Here is an 18,139-nt window from a genome sequence, read left to right on the forward strand (position 1 = left end):
CAGCCTCCAGGCTCTGAAGTTGGGCTATAATCTTCCAGGAGCCTGACTCAGACCCTCAGTTTCAGGGGTTAACAAGGTGCTTGTTTCTTCTTTAGTCCTGATCCCTAGCTGTCTCCTACCATGGGTCCTAAAAAGAAGAAATGTCTTTTTCATCAGCAGAGGATGTGAAGAAAAGCCATTCCTATTCTAAGGATAGTTCCTTCCCATCCCAAATTGGCTCTGCTGTCAAAGGCTACTGATCAAAGCCTTGGCTTACCACCCAGGTCCTGGGGTCAGATTACTAAACAATTGGCTTCTCTTGGGCCTGAATAGACCCTAGGAACAATGCTTTCTCTTGGAAGATAGGTCCTCTGCTCACATCCTGGGTGGATCCACATGGTGAGGATGTCAAGAAAGACAAACATTGAGGTCCAGGGGCCAAGGTCATCTAGGGCAGGCTAGGAAAGAGTAGGGTGTTTCTACATTGGATGTGCCTGTCCAGGGTCTTTCTGAAGACCCAGCCTGACCTTCCCAGGATATATCAACAGAAAAGACTATGCCTCATATAGTAAACACAGGGGTCAGGGTCATGCTATGAGACCAATTCCAGGGTAGCCTGTTCAGAAGGCCATTCTCTTCCACACAATGAAGACGGTTCAGCAAGCCTGGCACATTGCCCTTCTGGAAAGGAGACTGTGTGTCTTTCCTTGCCCAGTTTCACCCTTATATGGACTGTCTCAAGGAGAATGGCAGCTGGGCCAGATGCCAGACCCTACAAGGCCCTGCCAAGCCCTGCTCTTTGTAATCCTAGGCAACTTATTTCCTGGGCTCGGTTTCCTCCTCTGAACATGAAAGAGCTGGAAGAGACACTTAGGAAGTGTTCCAGCTGTGACAGGTGGCAAATGGACTGAGCCTTAATATGAGGGGCAGCCTTGTGGAGGAGAGCAATATGGGCCAAGCCGAGGGACTGTCAGAGACTAGCCCCACACTCCATCTCCTTCTAGAATCTCAGCCAGGTTGTTTCTTCTCCAGAACTGCAAAGATAATTGTCATAAGACAAATACAGTACTTCTGACTTACTGACAAAGGCAGAGTAGCTAGGAACACATAAATACACACACCCACTCAGACAGGGACCACAGGGAAGTCCCCTGGACTGGCAGGTTTGTAGCTAAGGTCTTCAGGATTTGTCACACAGTAAATCTGGGTGGCCTACATGTGTTTCCAGGCTCCACCACCCTGTAGCTATGTGATCTAAACTTTCCATGTCTGTGACCTCACCTGTATGCTGGGAATATCATTAGCACCCAGGTCTAGGGATGGCTGGGAACATGAGCAAGAAACGTGCCTGGCAGACTAAGCCTGCAGTAACTACAGCTGTTGGGACCATCATTGGTCCCCTGGGTCATCCCACCTGGCCACCTGCATTTTCTAGATGTTGTGGCAGTGTCCAAACAGCAATCCACCTGGTCCTGCAGGCTAGCCTTCCGTCATGTTATAGCGTTGGCTCAATCTCTCTGTCTCAATTTCCCCAGCTGCAAATGGGATTGATGATAACCGTGGCCACTTCTTAGGGTTACTGCAGGACTCAAAAAAAAAAAAAAAAACGTACAGCAAAGTTCCTTGCTGGGCTGAAGAGATGACCTGGCTCAGCAGGTAAACACACTTGCTGTCAAGTCTGAGGACCCAAATTCTATTACCAGGACCCACATGGTAGAAAAAGAGAACTAATACTCATAAGTTGTCTTCTGATACCCACATGCGCACTATAACATGTATGTGCACACACACACACACACACACACACACACACACACACACGCGTATGTGCACACACATACACACACACACACACACACACACACGCACGCACGCACGCACAATACATAAACAAACAAATGTAAATTGCTTATTTGATTTTGTTTTGAGACCAGGTCTCACTATGTAATCCTGCCTAGCCTGACATTTACCTTGCAAACCAGGCTCACCTTGAATTTAGAGAGATCCACCTGCCTCTTTGCCTTCCCATTGCTAGGATTCGAGCTGTGCATGCCCATGCAAATGTGATTCTTTCAAAGTCTTTTGTAAGGCGGATAGCACAAAGGCTCCGTGTTCGTTATTTTTCTCACCACTGTGACAAGCTACCTGGCAAAAGCAACTTAAAGGAGGAAGGTTTATTCTGGTTCAGAGTCCGAGGGTAGAGTTCACTGTGGTGGGGAAGTCATGGTAACTGGAGTCTGAGGTGCTGGTGTTGTGTCCCGTCTATTCACCATGGGCAGACTTCAGAGCCTCTCCCTGAGGTCAGATGCTAGCGTAAGCAGCTTGACTGTATTGCAACTTCACCTGCCAAGTCTGATGAAAGAAGAGGCGGGGGTGGGGGAGGGTGATGAGGGGCTGCTTCTCTCCTATCACTTTATGGATACCCTGTCCTGGGAATCTGGGGGGCAGCAGGGATTCTCCCTTGTTCCTCTTGGGCCTGATACAAGAATGGGTGTCACAGGGCAAGCATCTGAATTGTCTCCAGTGAAGGAGGAACCGGTGATAGGAATGGAAGAGGAGTGTGGGCTTAGCCCCAAGGTCAACCGTCCCTGGACCACTCTTCTCACCCTTTCTACTGCTTCCCCAGGGAGGGTGACTGACCTATTACGGGCCAGACAGAAGATGGTTTTGTTTTAGGAGATACAGCCTTCCATTCCCCCACGTCTTTGCTGTCAGCCTGCCACTCTCTGGTCTAAGATGAGCTCCAGACACCTAGGCCAGGAACGGGATGCTGGCTCACAAGCCCCAGGCCCTCACTCTTTGTGGTACACACTGTCTCCTCAGTCACTCCAGCCCAGGGACCTGTCAAACTTAGGGGGCCCAGAATATCTACCCTATTCTATGTTATGTGATAGCCACCCATGCTCACCTTCTCTATGAAGGCCAGTCTCTCCTAACCCCAGAACAGAAAGCTGGAGGCAGGATGCAAATGACACTGCACATACCTATGTTACCCACACGATTCCTATTCAATCCAGCTAACAAGAAGTCTGCCTACATGGACCCCTCCAATGTCTCTAAAAGGGGAAGCAGAGAGATGATTTTAAAAAAGAGAGAGAGAGAGCAGGTGGGGGAGGTGAGTGGAGAGAGAAGAGAAAAGGCCTTGTTGCCTGGCAATCAGGAAAACTCAAAGCCTCTCCAGGCTGTTTGCATATCAATGAGCAACCCGTATTTAGCACCGGAGTTGGGGCACCCACACACACTGCCTTGCCTCCAGGCTGCCCATCTCTGGGGGCTCAGTCTGACTTTCCACTGTGTATCAGAGGTGCTGGGAGACTTGTGAAGATCAGCCACCCACACTGGGCAACTGCCCCAAGAGTGCACTCAGCCCCTACAGTGAATCCTCTCAGGCCAGTGCTGAGAAAGCAGAGCGGTAAATGCCTCAGTGACCTCGGGAATGGGAACGCATCAGTGGAGTTGGGTGCACAAACAGGAAGCTGCGCCAGAGCCAATTCTTCTCAGGCACTGAAAGCCTCACATAGTCACTGGAACCCGTGAGAAAGTTCCTTCGATGCAGTGAGTGGGCAGAAGCCTTTGAACACCCACAAACAGACGTGGGTACATGTGCTCTGGAGAGAGGGAGAAATCCATGCTTGGAGAACTGAGCTCCAACATATTCCTGACCACATGCAAAGCCCATGGGTTTCATCTTAAAGAGAGTAAGAGAGTTTATTTTGGAACCATTTTGAGCAACCGTGGCCCAGAAACATAGATTTCGATTACTTACTCCAAATCACATGTTCTCATGTGAAAGAAGTTTTCATGAAGTTTTTATAGCTTCACAAAACAAAGAAAGTCATAAGTCAAGATACGTTCGTGGGTACACCAGAGAGGTAGGTACGGAGAGATGGGGAAAGGTTTGCTCTAGACCCAAGATGCTATCTGAGCTTTTGGGTTGGTGAAAACTAGTGAGGTGCTAGTTAATAGATTCCAAAAAAGAAAAAATATATATCTATTAGTCACAGGTTATTAGTTCCTGACACAGAGGTGGGCAAAGAATGGTTAAAACCCAAGATAAGCACTTAGCCCCTGGACCTGCGACCTTCCAGTTTCTCCATCATACTGAAATTCTAATGAGTTGATCGGTCTTTGCAAACACAGATTTTCAGGATTTTTGTTCATAATGCTTATAGATTGTATATATGCCCAGCTCCGGCCCCTATCTGTACACCAACATGGACTGGCTCACTGTAGATTCTCAGGGGGTGCCATCAAAGCCGCATTGATAAGCCTAGGGAACTGGTAGGCGTGGGTCTAGAGTCTGAGGCCACAATAGTACTCACCAAGCATCAGAGAGGTAGTGAGTGGATCAAGGAACCGGTGACACCATTATAATCTGCTCCCCCACCCCAACCCCAGAGCTGATTTGTATGCTGGTGAAAGACTCAATGCCTGAGGTGTGTCCCCAGAGACAACCTCCAGGGAGGAGGGAGGTGAGGTATAGGGGAGAGAGAGACAGGGAAGCAGGTCTCTGGTGGAATCAGCAAATGATAAATGTCCCACCTCAAGACACCTTCAAGGCCACCAAGATTCAAGGCCTCATTTGCATGTGAGGAAAGTGACAGAGTAGACTTACAAAAGAGGAGCAAAGCAAGAGATAGAAGAAGAAAGAAATTCAAAACATGAGGAGGGAAGGCAGAACAGAACAACCACTCACTACTCAAAAGACAGTACTCAAGATCACCGGTGGGAAGGAAGTCACACTTAACCAAGGGTCAGCCCTGAAAAGATGAGGGATTCTCATCCTCAGTGTTTGAAGGACACAGAGACATAAAAGGGCTTTTTTTTTATAGAGACAGAAAGGAGGTACAGTGGGATGAAGGGCAAAAAACAATCAAACAAACAAAAAAAAAAACTCTATGCCCTGACTAGGGACCAGCCTGGACATCCTGGATCTTTAGTTAAACACCTCAATTTTCCTACAGTGTAAACCTGATGCACAGAACCAGAATAAGAGAATAAGAAGGGTATTGCCTATTCTGAAGATATCAAAAAAAAATCACCAGAAATTCTGGGTTCTATCAGGCTAAAAAAAAAAAAATGTCTTAACCATTTTTTTGCATTTAATGCATTTTTCTTTGGGATTAAGGGGGAGGAAGCAAAAAGTACCTTTGCGAAGGACCTCTCCCAAAGCAGCCACCAAGGTACAACCCTAGCCACTGCGCAGCCCTGAGGGCTTGAAGCTTCAAGCTTCCCGCTCCAGTCAGTCTACAGGTGTGTCAGTAGATCTGCCTGAGGGGCCACTGAACATAGCCCTCCTCCTTCTCCTCCTCCTCCTCCTCCTCCTCCTCCTCCTTCTCCTCCTTCTCAGGGCTGCTGCCCAGGCCCTAAGGTCTTTCTGAGAATTGGAAGCCAGAGCCAGGTACACAGTGGGCCTTCCACAAGGGTGGTTCACTGCTGGGGCACTGCCTTCCCCTCATTTTCCCTTTTGTTTAATGAACACATCTTCCTTTTTCTCTAATTAGGTGGAACAAACAACTTGAACCAGAATTTTTATTTCCCAGAAAAGCACCCGCCTGGACACAGTAAATATGTCATTAATCATCATTCCGAGGCGGAGGAACACGCTGGGCTGGGGGAGGAGAAAAAGCAGTCAGAGGGCCTAATTAGAGCGAGGCCTCTCTGCTCCCCTCCCACCCCCATCCTCACAGTCCCACCCCCACCACTGAGTCCAGAGTCATCAGTTGGAGGGGTTCTTGGCTGAGTTGAACTTACCTAAATGTCCCTTGTTAGCACCTCAGAAAAGGAAAGGAAAGGATACAGAAGAACAATACTCACCCCATCCCCTCCTCTTTCCTCCCCTTCTCCCCCCATTCTACCCGGAGGTCTTATTTTCATCCAGGAAATTGTTCTTATTATCGCTTAGCTATTTATAGAGGTGGTGAGGTCTGCTGAGCAGCCCCAAGCCAATGTGGTAATAGGGTGCCGCAGCAGCTCCCTCCACATGCTGGCTTTGGTTTGGGGCTAAATTATACTCCCTCTAGCCCTATGAGACCTCCTTGGGCCTCTTGCCCAGAGGTTACAGACTGTGGGCTACTAAGACTGGCCACTTGGACTGCTGGAACCAGCCACATCCCTCTCACCAGCCTCTCTGCACAGAGTTAGGACCAGCACCCCTCCTGACAAGTAGAAAATACTAGAAGGCTTCAAGCCACAGAGCCTAGCTCTGGCCAGTTTTACAGTTATAGGAGAACGTGCAGAGCTGTGCCTTGGCTCTGCCTTGTTCTAGAGTGTTACAGGCTTGAGCTACAGTAGGAACCACTTTTCCAGAGGCTCATACTAGATTCTACTCATTCCACAGGCTGCATGCTGGGTCCCAAATTAAAAAGGACCATGCTGAGCCTATGAGCTGCCATCAACTAGCTCAGTAACTGGCTTTTGTGGGTCACAGTATGGCCACCTGTAAGGCCAAGGTCAGGTGCCCATCAAAGAGTCTGTCCTCAGGAAAACCTACTCTTAAGCTTGAGTCCCAGCTCTGCCCACCAAGTTCACTTTGAGCTCAGCTTGCGAAATGCTTCTTCCTCGAAGCAGTTCTGAGAATGAGATACAAAGCCATTGTTATTTTATAAGAGCTTTTCAGTACATAGTCATCTATTCCCTGACTCCAGTCCAGGTAAAACAAGACCGCATCCAGCACCCTGTCCCTATAGAACGTCAAGTTCCTTCCCAGAGGGGAAGCCTTTGACTCTAAAGATTCCAGTCACATCTTTGGTGGCCCTCTGCCTACACTCCATCTCCTATGTGTGCCTATGTTAGTGGACTCCAAACCAATGGAGAACTGTCTGCAAACAGTCAAGAGTGCTGGGGGTGGCAGCCATAGTGGGAGAACTAGTTACAGGATGGCGCTAGAATCCAGGAAGGAAAAGCAAAGGCTCGTGGCTTGTGTTCATCTTGTGATAGCCATAGCATGATGCTCAGCACAGCTTGGTACTTAAAGCATGGGTGGGAAACATGGCGGTGCCCGCCTTTAATCCCAGCACTTGGGAAGCAGAGGCAGATGGATCTCTGTGAGTTCAAGGCCAGCTCTGTCTAGAGAGCAAGTTTCTAGAGCTACACAGCAAAATCTTGTCTCAGAAAACCAAAGGGGGCTGGGGGGAGAACATTCTGGGGCTGTAGAAACAAGTCTGAAGCCACCAAGCTGCCAACCCAGCTGTGTGGCTTCAATGGTGTAGACACCTACGGTGTCTCTTGTAGCTCCTGGCAGCTCCAGTGTCCCCATCTCTGTGATCATTACTACATAGGCTCCCTCAGCCTCTCTCGTGTTGTCTCCTTTTCGGGAAAGGAGATTTTTCTAAACCCAGAATGGCCTCATCTGCAAATGAATCTATTCTAAGACAGGGATAGACATGTATGTGAGGGAGGAGGGGCAACCCTTTTGCAGAAATGCTACTTTGACCACTGGCTTGTGAGTGAGTCTGGGAAGGTTTCACTGTCTTGATGAGCCTTGCGTGTGTCCGAAGGGAAAGCATTGGCAACCGCCCGTGCTGTGGTGTGGTGGGAGCTTTAATGAGATCAGGGGATGCAATGATTCGGGAATTTGAAAGGGCTTACTAGGCAAACAATCAAAGGTGACTAACACAGAGATGACTAACAACCCTACCTGTGCCCGCCCTGAACTCTGTGCTCCTAAATGTGTCACCCTTCCAGAGACCCATTTCTTCTGTCTGCTGCAATCCCTCCCCCCTTGCTTACTGAAGATCCTGAGAGTCACCAGGGGCAGAACAGACAGATGCTGGTTACATTTTAAAGAGGACCTACCCAAGATCTGGCCTCTATTACTCTAATACTCTGGTTTCTGCTGCGCTTTTGGCTTGCAAGGCCAGGCTGTTTTCACACATCATGGCAATCTCTCTATTTCCCCCATTCCCTTCCACCATCCAGAATACAGCCAGGCAAGGGCCACAAGGGAACTGCCCCGTTCTGCTCGGAGACTGAAGCCCTGGTCCCCTGAGCCAACCCTACCAATGCTCACCATCCCCAGCTCTCTCTTCTCTGAGCTGTGGTCTGTCTTTCATGCTCATGCTATTTTAGCTCAGTAACACAAGGCCTTCTCTTCCTTCACCACCTCTCTCCAGACCCTGCTTCGAGATGGCAAACGTGAGAGCATCGTCAGCACTCTCTTCATCTCCCCGGGAGACGTAGAAAATGGACAAAGTATTGTCTGCCGAGCCACCAACAAAGCCATCCCCGGAGGAAAGGAGACCTCAGTCACCATAGACATCCAGCGTGAGTACCAACTGACCCTCTCTGGCCTAGCCAGGACCAAGGTCGGAACCAGCCCACATGGGTGCATGCGCAGGTGTATTTGCAAACTCGTGTGCATGTGCACAGAGACCGGAAGAGGTTGTTGGATGTCCTCCTTCATCAACTCTGCCTATTCTTTCAAGGCAACCTCTCTTCCCGAACCTGGATTATCTGTTTTCTCTGCTAGGCTAAACGCCATTAAGCCCAACTGTAAATGTAACTTTTATTTGCCTGGGTGAATGTTGTCTCCGAGGCTTACTGCCTCCGACTGCTAACCTAGACCTAGTCCTGAAAGCTTCTAGGCTCTGTACAATCTTATCTAGGCCTAGAATGTTTTCAGCCTCTGAGGCTTGCCGCTGAATAAGCTCACCCTTTCTTGTTCTTTCTGACTGGCTGATTCAACCCAGCTGTTCAGTATCAAACTCCTCCCCAAAGTGGCTGATTCAATCTGACTTCTCTTTCAGATTCTCCTGAATCACTCTGCTTGACCTCAAACTAACTCTAGAAATCTGTTCTAACCTTCTGGGTTCATCTCATTCTCTGGCTTGTTCTGTCTTCACCTGTGTCTACCATGTTCCCTCTCTAAAACCTGTCTCTGTACATCTATACCGGAAAAACTGCCTTGTATCTTTCTGATGTTCTCTCTTAAATAGCTTGCTTCTCTTTCCTTTCTTCTCGTGAGAGTTGGGCACATCCTATTTTGTCAGATCTTTCTCTGATTTATCACTTTGTCTGCCACTCAGTTAGACATCCCATTCAAACACAGAGCTTCCTTCTACAAACTAACTTTACCTTCATTGTTTGGGATTAGAGGTATATATTAAGGGCATGTCTATACTCCAGCCAGAGAGATTCAAGGTATGTGCTAAAAGTTGAGCCACATCACAACTAGAAACAGTTTTTTTTTTTTTTTCAGTAAATACCACAGTCTCAGGGTTCACGGTGCAATCAAATGCCCTGCAAAACCCAACCGTTCTCCTGTCTATGGCCTCCTTGAAGCTGGAGGTATAGTTGGACACACAATGCCAGCCTGCTCAGTGGGTGCTGGGATTCAAAATCTCATCTGCATGTGTATGCAGCGAGTGCTTTTAACTACTGAGCTATCTCTCCAAATCTATAACGCTGATACATTTTTAAAAAAACGCTCTCTAACAGCTTTGACTCATTTAGGGCTTCTGGGTTCTGTATTCTACACAGTTCTTCAGGGCTAAAGGGTCCACAGGAACTGTGCCTTAGGATTCTCAGAGGCTGTTTTGATAACCAGAGGACAGAAGTTTTCTCTCAGCAAATCTTAACCGACACCCTTTAAAATGGAAAGGGAGGGAGAGATGATTGTTAAATGTTGAGTGAGGTCCAAACACCCCTGGGAAACAGCAGCTCCCCTCTCCTCTCTTCTCGCTCTGTTGCCATTTGCTATTAACAAAGGCCTGCCCCGTGCCAGGCTTGTTTCTCCTGCTCTTCACTCAGTGAGAGTGAGTGTGGCAGAGTCCTTACCAAGCCCTGGGTTGGGGAGATAAAACAGACTGGAGAGCTAGACCATGGTAGCACACACCTTTAATCCCAGTACCCGAGAGGCAGAGGCAGGAAGATCTCTGTGAGTCTGAGGCCAGCCTGCTATACAGCGTGAGTTCTAGGACAGCCATGTCTACACAAAGAAACCCTGTCTCAAGAACAAAACAAAACAGGGCTGAAGAGAAGCACCTCAAGCAATGCTCCATCCCAGGCAATGGTCCTCCATCCCAGCCAGGATCACACCCTGGGTCTTAGCATCACCCAGCAAAGCATGTATGCCTAGAACAAAGCCCAGCTTTGGAAAGTAGGTAAGATGCTAGTTTGGCATGTGTTTCAACACTCAGAATGGATGCACTGCCGTGAACTGGGTGACTCCAGACTTGTCACTTCACTCTGATAACTTGAATCTCTGGTATGATTTACAGATGATACCCAATATTTCTTCTTATTCTGGGAGCAATCAAAGCTGAGAGCTCTGTCTCTCAGACACAAGCCAAATCTGGGGGAAATGAGGGTAGAAGACAATAACTGTCTAACTCCCTTGGTTCTTGGCTGCCATGTGACACTGTGGCACTCCTGTCCTACTGCCTGTCCCCCAGCCCCACATAGGCAGGACAATATGACAGCTACAGAGTCCCATATAAACACAGCTGGTTCCCTCAGATGGAAGCCAGGTCCTTCACAGAGAAAGATGGAAGGGAAACAGCATCTTTGCCCCAGACGGTTATCTGTTGCTCCAAGAGAACCTAGGGACAAGAATGCAATCATGACATCACCCCACATATACTCAAATACAAACTCCCTCCAGATGCACTCCACACAGAGGGCTGGAAGACCTGGCTATGTGGTTGACAGGGCTGAGCCTGAAAGGACACAGCTATGAAGCCAGCATGAGGTTTAGACTCAGGCTTCAGGTTTTCCAGCTGGGATCCTTCCAAGGGTAGAACCAAATATTGGTGGTGTGGTCCGGTATTCTCCCTAGTTTGGATTCTGGCTTTGCCAGTTACTGATTGGCCTCATTAGTGAGTTGGTTTGGGCCTTAGTTTCCTCATCACCACATGAAGGGGGTCATGTGTACCTCTTAAGGTCACAGTTAGGATTAAATGGCACCACTCATGTCAACCCCTAGCACCGTGCATGACATAAAGCTTATGTTATGGTTGAAATCCTCTGGGGCAGGTGTGTAATGACCCCTCCACAGATGTCACAGCTGTATCCATTTGATCCAGCACTCCATCTTCCCTGGCTGGGAGGTATTTATACAAAATCCAACCCTTCTTCAAGCCTCCCTCCTCCTCCTCCTCCTCTTCCTTTCTTCTCCAATTCACTTGCTCATTCAGTAAGCATCCAACTGTTTGCAGTGGACACCACAGGCTGGATCAGAGCCGCCTTTGCAAGCCTGCTCATTTTCTCAGTGAACCACGAAGTCTCCAGACTCAGCAAAAGCACATTTGTTGTTTGTTTCCCTTGGTCTTTATATGTTACCCAACGGAAGACAAAGCCCCCAGATTGAGTAATGGTAGAGAAAGCGAAACGCATCCCCCCCAAAGCCTTACCACATCTGGACTCTGTGTCCAGCTGCCAAGTTTCAAATGGATGTGCTATAAAATCACTGAGTCATGAAGTTTCTCTCTGCACCCTCCACACTTCCCCTGAAAGTGCACATGTGTGCGGGTGTGTGCGTGCGCGCGCACACACACACACAGGTTGCTGATGAAAACTCTTACAGACTCTCAGCTGTAACATCTGTTAATGTGATCTCAGCTCCACCCTCCTGCAAGTTATGCATCTGACATCTCAAGTGGGATTAAAATCATGTTTAATAGTTGGGTATGACATAAACTATTTATACCTCTGGAACTTGGCAGACTCCTAGAAACTCACATCCTGAGGAGAGGAATGGAAACAGAGATGTGGCATCCCTGAGCCTGGGGACAGAGGTGCAAATGAAACTGGCAGCAGTGGACCCCCTGGGTCTATTCTCCTTAGGCCCTAGGGACCAAGGGTGTTACAAAGAGTGATGGAAGGAGAAGAGGCTGGTAACAGGTGTACAGGGTACCCAGCAAACAAGGACCTGCAAACGGCCCTCCACCTTCCTGCTTCCCAAGGAATCACTTCATACAGAACACCAGGAAAAGGATGAGCCTTTGGAAATTTCTCTCTGAGGTCCATAATGGGACTTTTGAGCTGACCACCATCATATCAAGCAAGAGTTGGACTGAGATCATCTCTCACCCACCAGGACTGGATTTTACAATGTGAGGCTAGCAAAGCACAGGGGTGCCGATGGCAATTAGCAAACTCCTCTGGACAAACTCCTTTACCAGAAGGGATGCTCAGCTTGGCCAGCCTTCCCTGCACAGGACAGTGAGATTCCCGAGTCAGCCTTTCCAAGGTGTGGGGAGCCACTGGGAAGATCCTACAGGACTCGCAGGATCTATGCATCTAGGAAGTGACAAGAACCTTCTCCTGGTGATCGCTGGCCACAGATCACTTAGTAAGCCCTTGAATCTTGTTTCGAAAATGGGAATTGATGTGGATGAAATACCTACCTGTATCCCTCATTTCCAATCACTGTAGCAAAAAATCTGAGACAGAAAAACAAACAAACAAAAAAGGGTTATTTCAGCCCACAGTTGGAGATGATCCAGTTCATGATCAGGTGACCCCATGGCTTTAGCTGTGGTAAGATAGCACCTCATCCTGGGAGTGTGTACCTAAGAGGAAGCACCTCCCCGAGGGCCATGGAACGAGGAATAAAGCGGAGACTGGGGTCTCACAAGCCCCACAAGACCTCTGCTAGACTTCCCACTGCCCCCACCCCTCTCAAAGTTTCCAATTCCTCCTCAGTAGCATGTCTCTGAGGACCACGTTCATTAACCCATGATCCTGGGGGGTGGGATGAGGCTTAAATTCCATAATACAGCACCACAATGTTCTCTGCAACCCCAAATTAAAAAAAAAATGCATAGGCCAGCTGCTCCTGTACCAGATAAGCCACCTGTTTGCAGTCTCGCTTCTGGAAGTCGGAGACAATGTGGGGAGAAGAAATACAAGCACAGGTGGCCACCTGCCGCTCAGAAATGGGGTTCTTTGCTGGCATCTGCAGAAAACAACCCAGTTCAGCCCCTGTGCCTACAACCAGGACCCAACCTGAGCAGCAGCTCACAGACACAAGCTTGGAGACAAAGGTTCCAACCCCCAAACACAGTCCACAACCTAGGTATGACTTTCAGGGCCACCCTATAGTCTTGAACCAGGAGCCCAGAACACAAAGATAGAGCCACCCCCTGGGGTGCCCCTCCCATATACACTCCTCAGCCCCTGAGAAACTGGCTTCTCACTGCATTTTCTGAAACTTGGCTGAATCCCCAGAAAATCCTCGTGAACTTCTGGTACCTGGCCGCTCACTGTTAGGCACTACTAGTTTAGGGGGGTTACTAGGTCCTACTGAGGCCATGAGAATTTAGCGTCCTCTAACTCAGCCAGGAATTGCACTCTAGTCAGGCTTCCAGACCCTGTTGAGGAAAGACTCACCCTCCCTTCCCCTGCACTTTGGGTGTCAAGATGCTGGGCCCAGGCTTGGGAGCTACAGGGAGTACAAGGCCAGGATGAGCCAACCTCTGGGGAAAGCGTGAAGCTGACTATCTGAGGAGGGAAAAGCCATCAGACTAACAGGCTGTTCCCTGGGCCTAGGTCTACTTCTCTGCAGGCCTTCGGTTCTGCCAGCCTTCCATTCTCCCTGTCTTTCTGCTCGGTCTCTCTCTCTCTCTCTCTCTCTCTCTCTCTCTCTCTCTCTCTCTCTCTCTCTCTGTTTAACACTCTATCCCTGTCTCTGCCTCTCTCTGTTTATCACTCTATCTATCTCTGTCTCTCTGTCTCTCTGTGTGTGTCTCTGTCTCTGTGTCTCTTTCTGTGTCTCTCTCTGTTTATCACTCTATCTCTGTCTCTCTGTCTCTCTCTCTATCACTCTATCTGTCTCTCTCTGTGTGTCTCTGTGTCCCTCTCTGTTTATCACTCTATCTCTATCTCTCTGTCTCTCTCTCTATCACTCTATCTATCTCTGTCTCTTTGTCTCTCTGTATCTCTGCTCCCACCCCCATTTTGCTGTGTTCTTTGTCTCCAATGCCCTATCATTTTCTATGCGTAAGGTCTCCTGGCTTTCCTGCGTTCCATGCAGTATCTTGATCTGGGTCTGTCTTTGCACAGCCTCATCTCACTCTTTATACCCCTCCCTCCCCCCATCTCCAGGTTTCTCTTTTTCTTACCCTTCTGCAAGCCTCGGTGGGTATGTCTGTGTGCCTTTCCGTCTCTTCTATGCCCCCCTCCCTCGTCTCTGCATCCGTCTCTGTCTCTCTAGGTTCTCCGTCTTTCCCTGTGATTGCCACCCTTATGTTCTATGTCCTATGCTTTGCATCCCTCAGTTTGCCATGCCCACCACCAAACCACGTGGGTCCCTGTGTGGCCTCCCCATCTCCTGCTTTCCATCTCCTCTACCTCAGACCATTTAGCACTTCAGAGTGTGGCTTCTTATCCCGTCAGATGGTGAGGGCCTGCTGACGCCAGTCAGGACTCAGCAGAGATGAGAGGCTGTAAATGCCGCCTTCGAGTTACCAGAGGCCCCACAACCTTTACGTGGAGAGAATAAACAGACATTTCACACAGAAAGCTTGTACTCTGGGTTGAGAGGCCCTTCCCACCACTCTCCTCAAGTGGAGTGGAAGTTGAAGCTAAGCTGCACATATCTGGGGCCTGGGAAGCCAGTGCACCAGAGATGAATGTTCAGTTCAGTTCAGACCCTGAGTCACACAAGGACCCAGGGCTATCAGAAGCAGCCACTTCCAGAAAGAAAAGTCGCCTCCTGCTGAGGTCTCCCTTACTCTCCAGGGAATCCATTACCATGGTTCCTGTGGGATCCCTGGTTTTGCCCTTCCCTGTCTTCCTGCCCTAATCTCCCTCATGCCCCATCCCCCACCCCTGTCTATATGTGAATCTCTTCTCCCTGCAGATCCACCGCTTGTCAACCTATCGGTAGAACCACAGCCGGTACTGGAGGACAATATCGTCACGTTCCACTGCTCTGCAAAGGCCAATCCAGCTGTCACCCAGTACAGGTGAGCGTCACTGCTGTGAAGACAGCTTGGTCTAAGGTTCCTCCACCCCAAAGCCTGCCATGTGGGATGTCACACATGGCCGCAGTACTGCTTCACAGCAGGTGTCCAAACAGCCTTCTCCCTCCCCCACATGCCCGACCCACCTGCCAGCCAAGCAGACCCTCACTTCAAGCTCATAGGCCCCCCCCCTGCCAAGGAATCAGAAGTGCCCCCTCCTCTCTCAGTGGCTTGTTTATCCCATATTTCTGAAGTGGCAGAACAAGGCTGAGACACGTGTTGAAGCCACCAGCAATCCGTAAGTCGGTCTTATCGCTGTATAGTTGGCCGGAGCCCAAACGGCACCTGGAATCCTGCAGCGCCTCCACCACACCCTGTATCCTCACCCACAGAACTGATAAAGGCTTCACTGCTCCTAACATACCTGTCTCCGCCCTCAGACCTCAGTTTCTCAGAGGCCAGAGCTGCAATTTAGTCACTTACGGCTCTCAGCATGAAGCATGGCATAGACTAGGCATTGCTTACATGCATCTGACTGATCAAATATAAACCTTCAGAGCTGCTCCTCTGGGCCCCTTCCTGCCTGTGCACATCACCACACGGCATTCCAGTAACGAAGTGATCTCAAAAGTATCCAAGTAGAGTTTTGGGATGCTCACTCCTCCGGATGTTTTGTAGAGCTTCCCATGACTCTAAACTTCCCACCAACCCAGGCTTGATGGTACAGCCCAGGACATCACTTCCACTGTGGATACGAGCTATTAAGCTACAGCTTTTGCAAGTGGCAAGAATGATAATGGTCCCAGCCAAGGAAGGCAATGACTAGGGAGATGGGGAAGAGGGAAGACATGAGGCGTGAGGCTGAGCAGTCACAGCAGGTGGAAGAAAGGGCGATGGGCCATAAAGAAAGCCATGGTAGACTCAGGGTGGACATAGTGAACTGCTCCAGCTCCCTGCAGTGTGGATAATAGAGCAGCAGGGGGACCAGAAATCAGGAAGGTCTATAGCCTCTCTATCCATCCCTTCTCAATTAACCCTTGTCTCACCGGAAGCAAAAAATATGAGACGGCCTATGACACCCACCAGAAAAATAAGGAGCCTCCCATTCCCAGGAATCCTATGTCTGTCTGGTCAGGTCCAGAGGCTGGCTTTCCCTGGATCTGACTCTATCCAGAAGTGCCAGGAGACGCAGAAGGAAATTAAAAGGTGCTTTTCTCTAGGCTTCTAACAGCCCCTGACATCCCTGAGCTTCTCTCCTGTCTGCTCCCAGCTCTCAGCTCAGGGTCTCTAGACAGGTGTACTCTTCCCAGGAGACACTTCAAGTGCCAGCTCCTTTCTCATCCATAAGCATCCCCCTCCAGAAAGGCAGACATCAACCATCACTGCAATCCCCAAAATGCCTAAGGAGCCCAAGAGACTGGGACACTCAACTCCCCGTTTCTATGTCACCACCAGACTCCCTGTTATCCAGAGCCCAGTGATCTGTTGAGCAGAAAGCATGGCAGCATGCCCCAGATAGCCAGCAGCCTTCACCCAGAGGCCTGAAGCCCTCCACCTGCCATCTGACCTCAGCAGGGCACCCAGCTGCTGGGTCTGACTCAGAGACCCAGAACAGCAAGAAGAAGGAGAGAGTATGAGCGTACATAGGGATGTTATTCTGAAATGTGCATGATCAAACATGAACAACTAGCAAACCTGGGTGAGGAAAAGATGGCAGTTAGTTGAAATTAGAGATTTTTGAAATTTGTACTGATAACATAATAAATGAACACAGAGAGAACATGCAACTCCCCTGGACTATTGGGTTCTGTAGGACTCCCTCCCTTCCTCTCCTGCTCTGAAGCATTCTGAATCCTACAGGGTTCCTGGTAAAAGAAGAGTAAGGAAGAGTGGTTGGGCTCCCTGCAGATGGCCAATGTTCTTATTTTCTACCAAGTCTTAGAGCCTTCTGATTAGCTGACAGCTCTGTGGTTATGGAAGTACCGGCTTGGACTTGCTTTAGGCCTCACGAGGACTTGGGGGCTCTTCTTTCCCCAAGGAAGAGGTGAAAAGGCTGGACTGAGCTATAAAGGAGAGAAGAGATGTGGGGCTCCTTTTCAGCCCCTTCTCCCCCAACAAGGTCTTGCCAGCACCCCAAATTCATTTTCCACATAGCGCTAAGACCCAGGAGAAGATACCTTAAACAAATCTTTATCATAAGCACATTGGTTTCCCCAAATGACGTTGACAAGATTACAAGGGATGGTTGTTTCCCCAATTCGCTTATCTTAATTGCTTCCTGCCAGGTCGGTCTAGGAGGCTGTAATCTCTGAAATTAGATGTGCATCCGCTCTCAAGCCTACCCGGGATGGGATCTGACTGAACACGGAAGCTGCCATTCTAGTGCATGAAGGAACCCAGGGACCAGGCTCAAGTACAGCAAGAAATGCTCTGGGCTTTTTTTCTCTGAGGTCTCAGGCAGATATGGGATTAAAAGAAAAGAACACAACTTCCCAGATGAAGCATGCAGGGCTGTTTGACACACCAACCTGCAGCTGTGACATGCTGGGTCTCTTATATTCTGTGATATAAATAATTAATCCTCTTACGCTTGTTCAGACCAAATTAGACATTGATTGGAAAGGCTTAAGCTGAAGCAGTTTGAACAGGATCTGGGAAAGATAGTGATGACAAGGTGGCGGGGTCCAGGCAGAGGTGGCTGAGCCACACACCGGGAGAGAATATGTGGGTTAAGTGTGAAACTGCTCTTTGGATCCCGGACCCTGTGGCCCAAGACTGGATTGAGATATTCTTAGTTCGTGTGCTTCTTGAAGGCCTTCAGAGATCTGTTTAATGTGTGAAAAGGGGGGGGGGAGACTGAATAGGTCAAGATATGAGCAGAAAGCATTTAGGGAGTTGGGGGAGGGGAGTCACCTTTCTGGAAGCCCTGGGATCAACCCTCAGAAATCCAGTCCTATAGACAACTCCCTCCTCCTTCCATGACCCTGAAACAGGATGGTCTGCTCAGAGCATTCTTCCTGCCTTCCCTCCTTTGGAATCTCATGGTGAGCTGGTTCAGATCTCTTCTGAGACAGAAATCTTCCCATGGCAAACTGTATCCCCATCCTTCCTCTTTGGGTGAAAAGAAAAGCCACGCTGGCCTAGAAGGTTAAAAACCACAGATCCTAGAGTTCTGGGTTACTGGTCTTCTGGGCCCTAGATGTTCTGAAAATCTGATCTTGGTGAGCATGGCCTTCCCTAAGCTCCCCAGTGAG

At 49.1% G+C, this 18,139-nt stretch overlaps 1 protein-coding gene across 3 annotated transcripts in view; it reads left to right on the forward strand.

The window, feature by feature from the left end:
• Positions 1–18,139, forward strand: part of KIRREL3 (kirre like nephrin family adhesion molecule 3) — a gene marked incomplete at both ends in the record, with an annotated part of 535,014 nt that overhangs the window by 493,870 nt on the left and 23,005 nt on the right. For all 3 annotated transcript variants that reach the window (XM_080929684.1, XM_080929686.1, XM_080929685.1), the window contains 2 exons: positions 8,094–8,244; positions 14,783–14,888. In XM_080929684.1, coding sequence (XP_080785810.1) covers positions 8,094–8,244; positions 14,783–14,888 — 257 coding nt within the window. The remainder of the gene's footprint in view (positions 1–8,093; positions 8,245–14,782; positions 14,889–18,139) is intronic.

The sequence above is a fragment of the Micromys minutus genome (genome assembly GCF_963924665.1).
Source record: "Micromys minutus genome assembly, chromosome: 16".
Classification (NCBI taxonomy): Eukaryota; Metazoa; Chordata; class Mammalia; order Rodentia; family Muridae; genus Micromys; species Micromys minutus.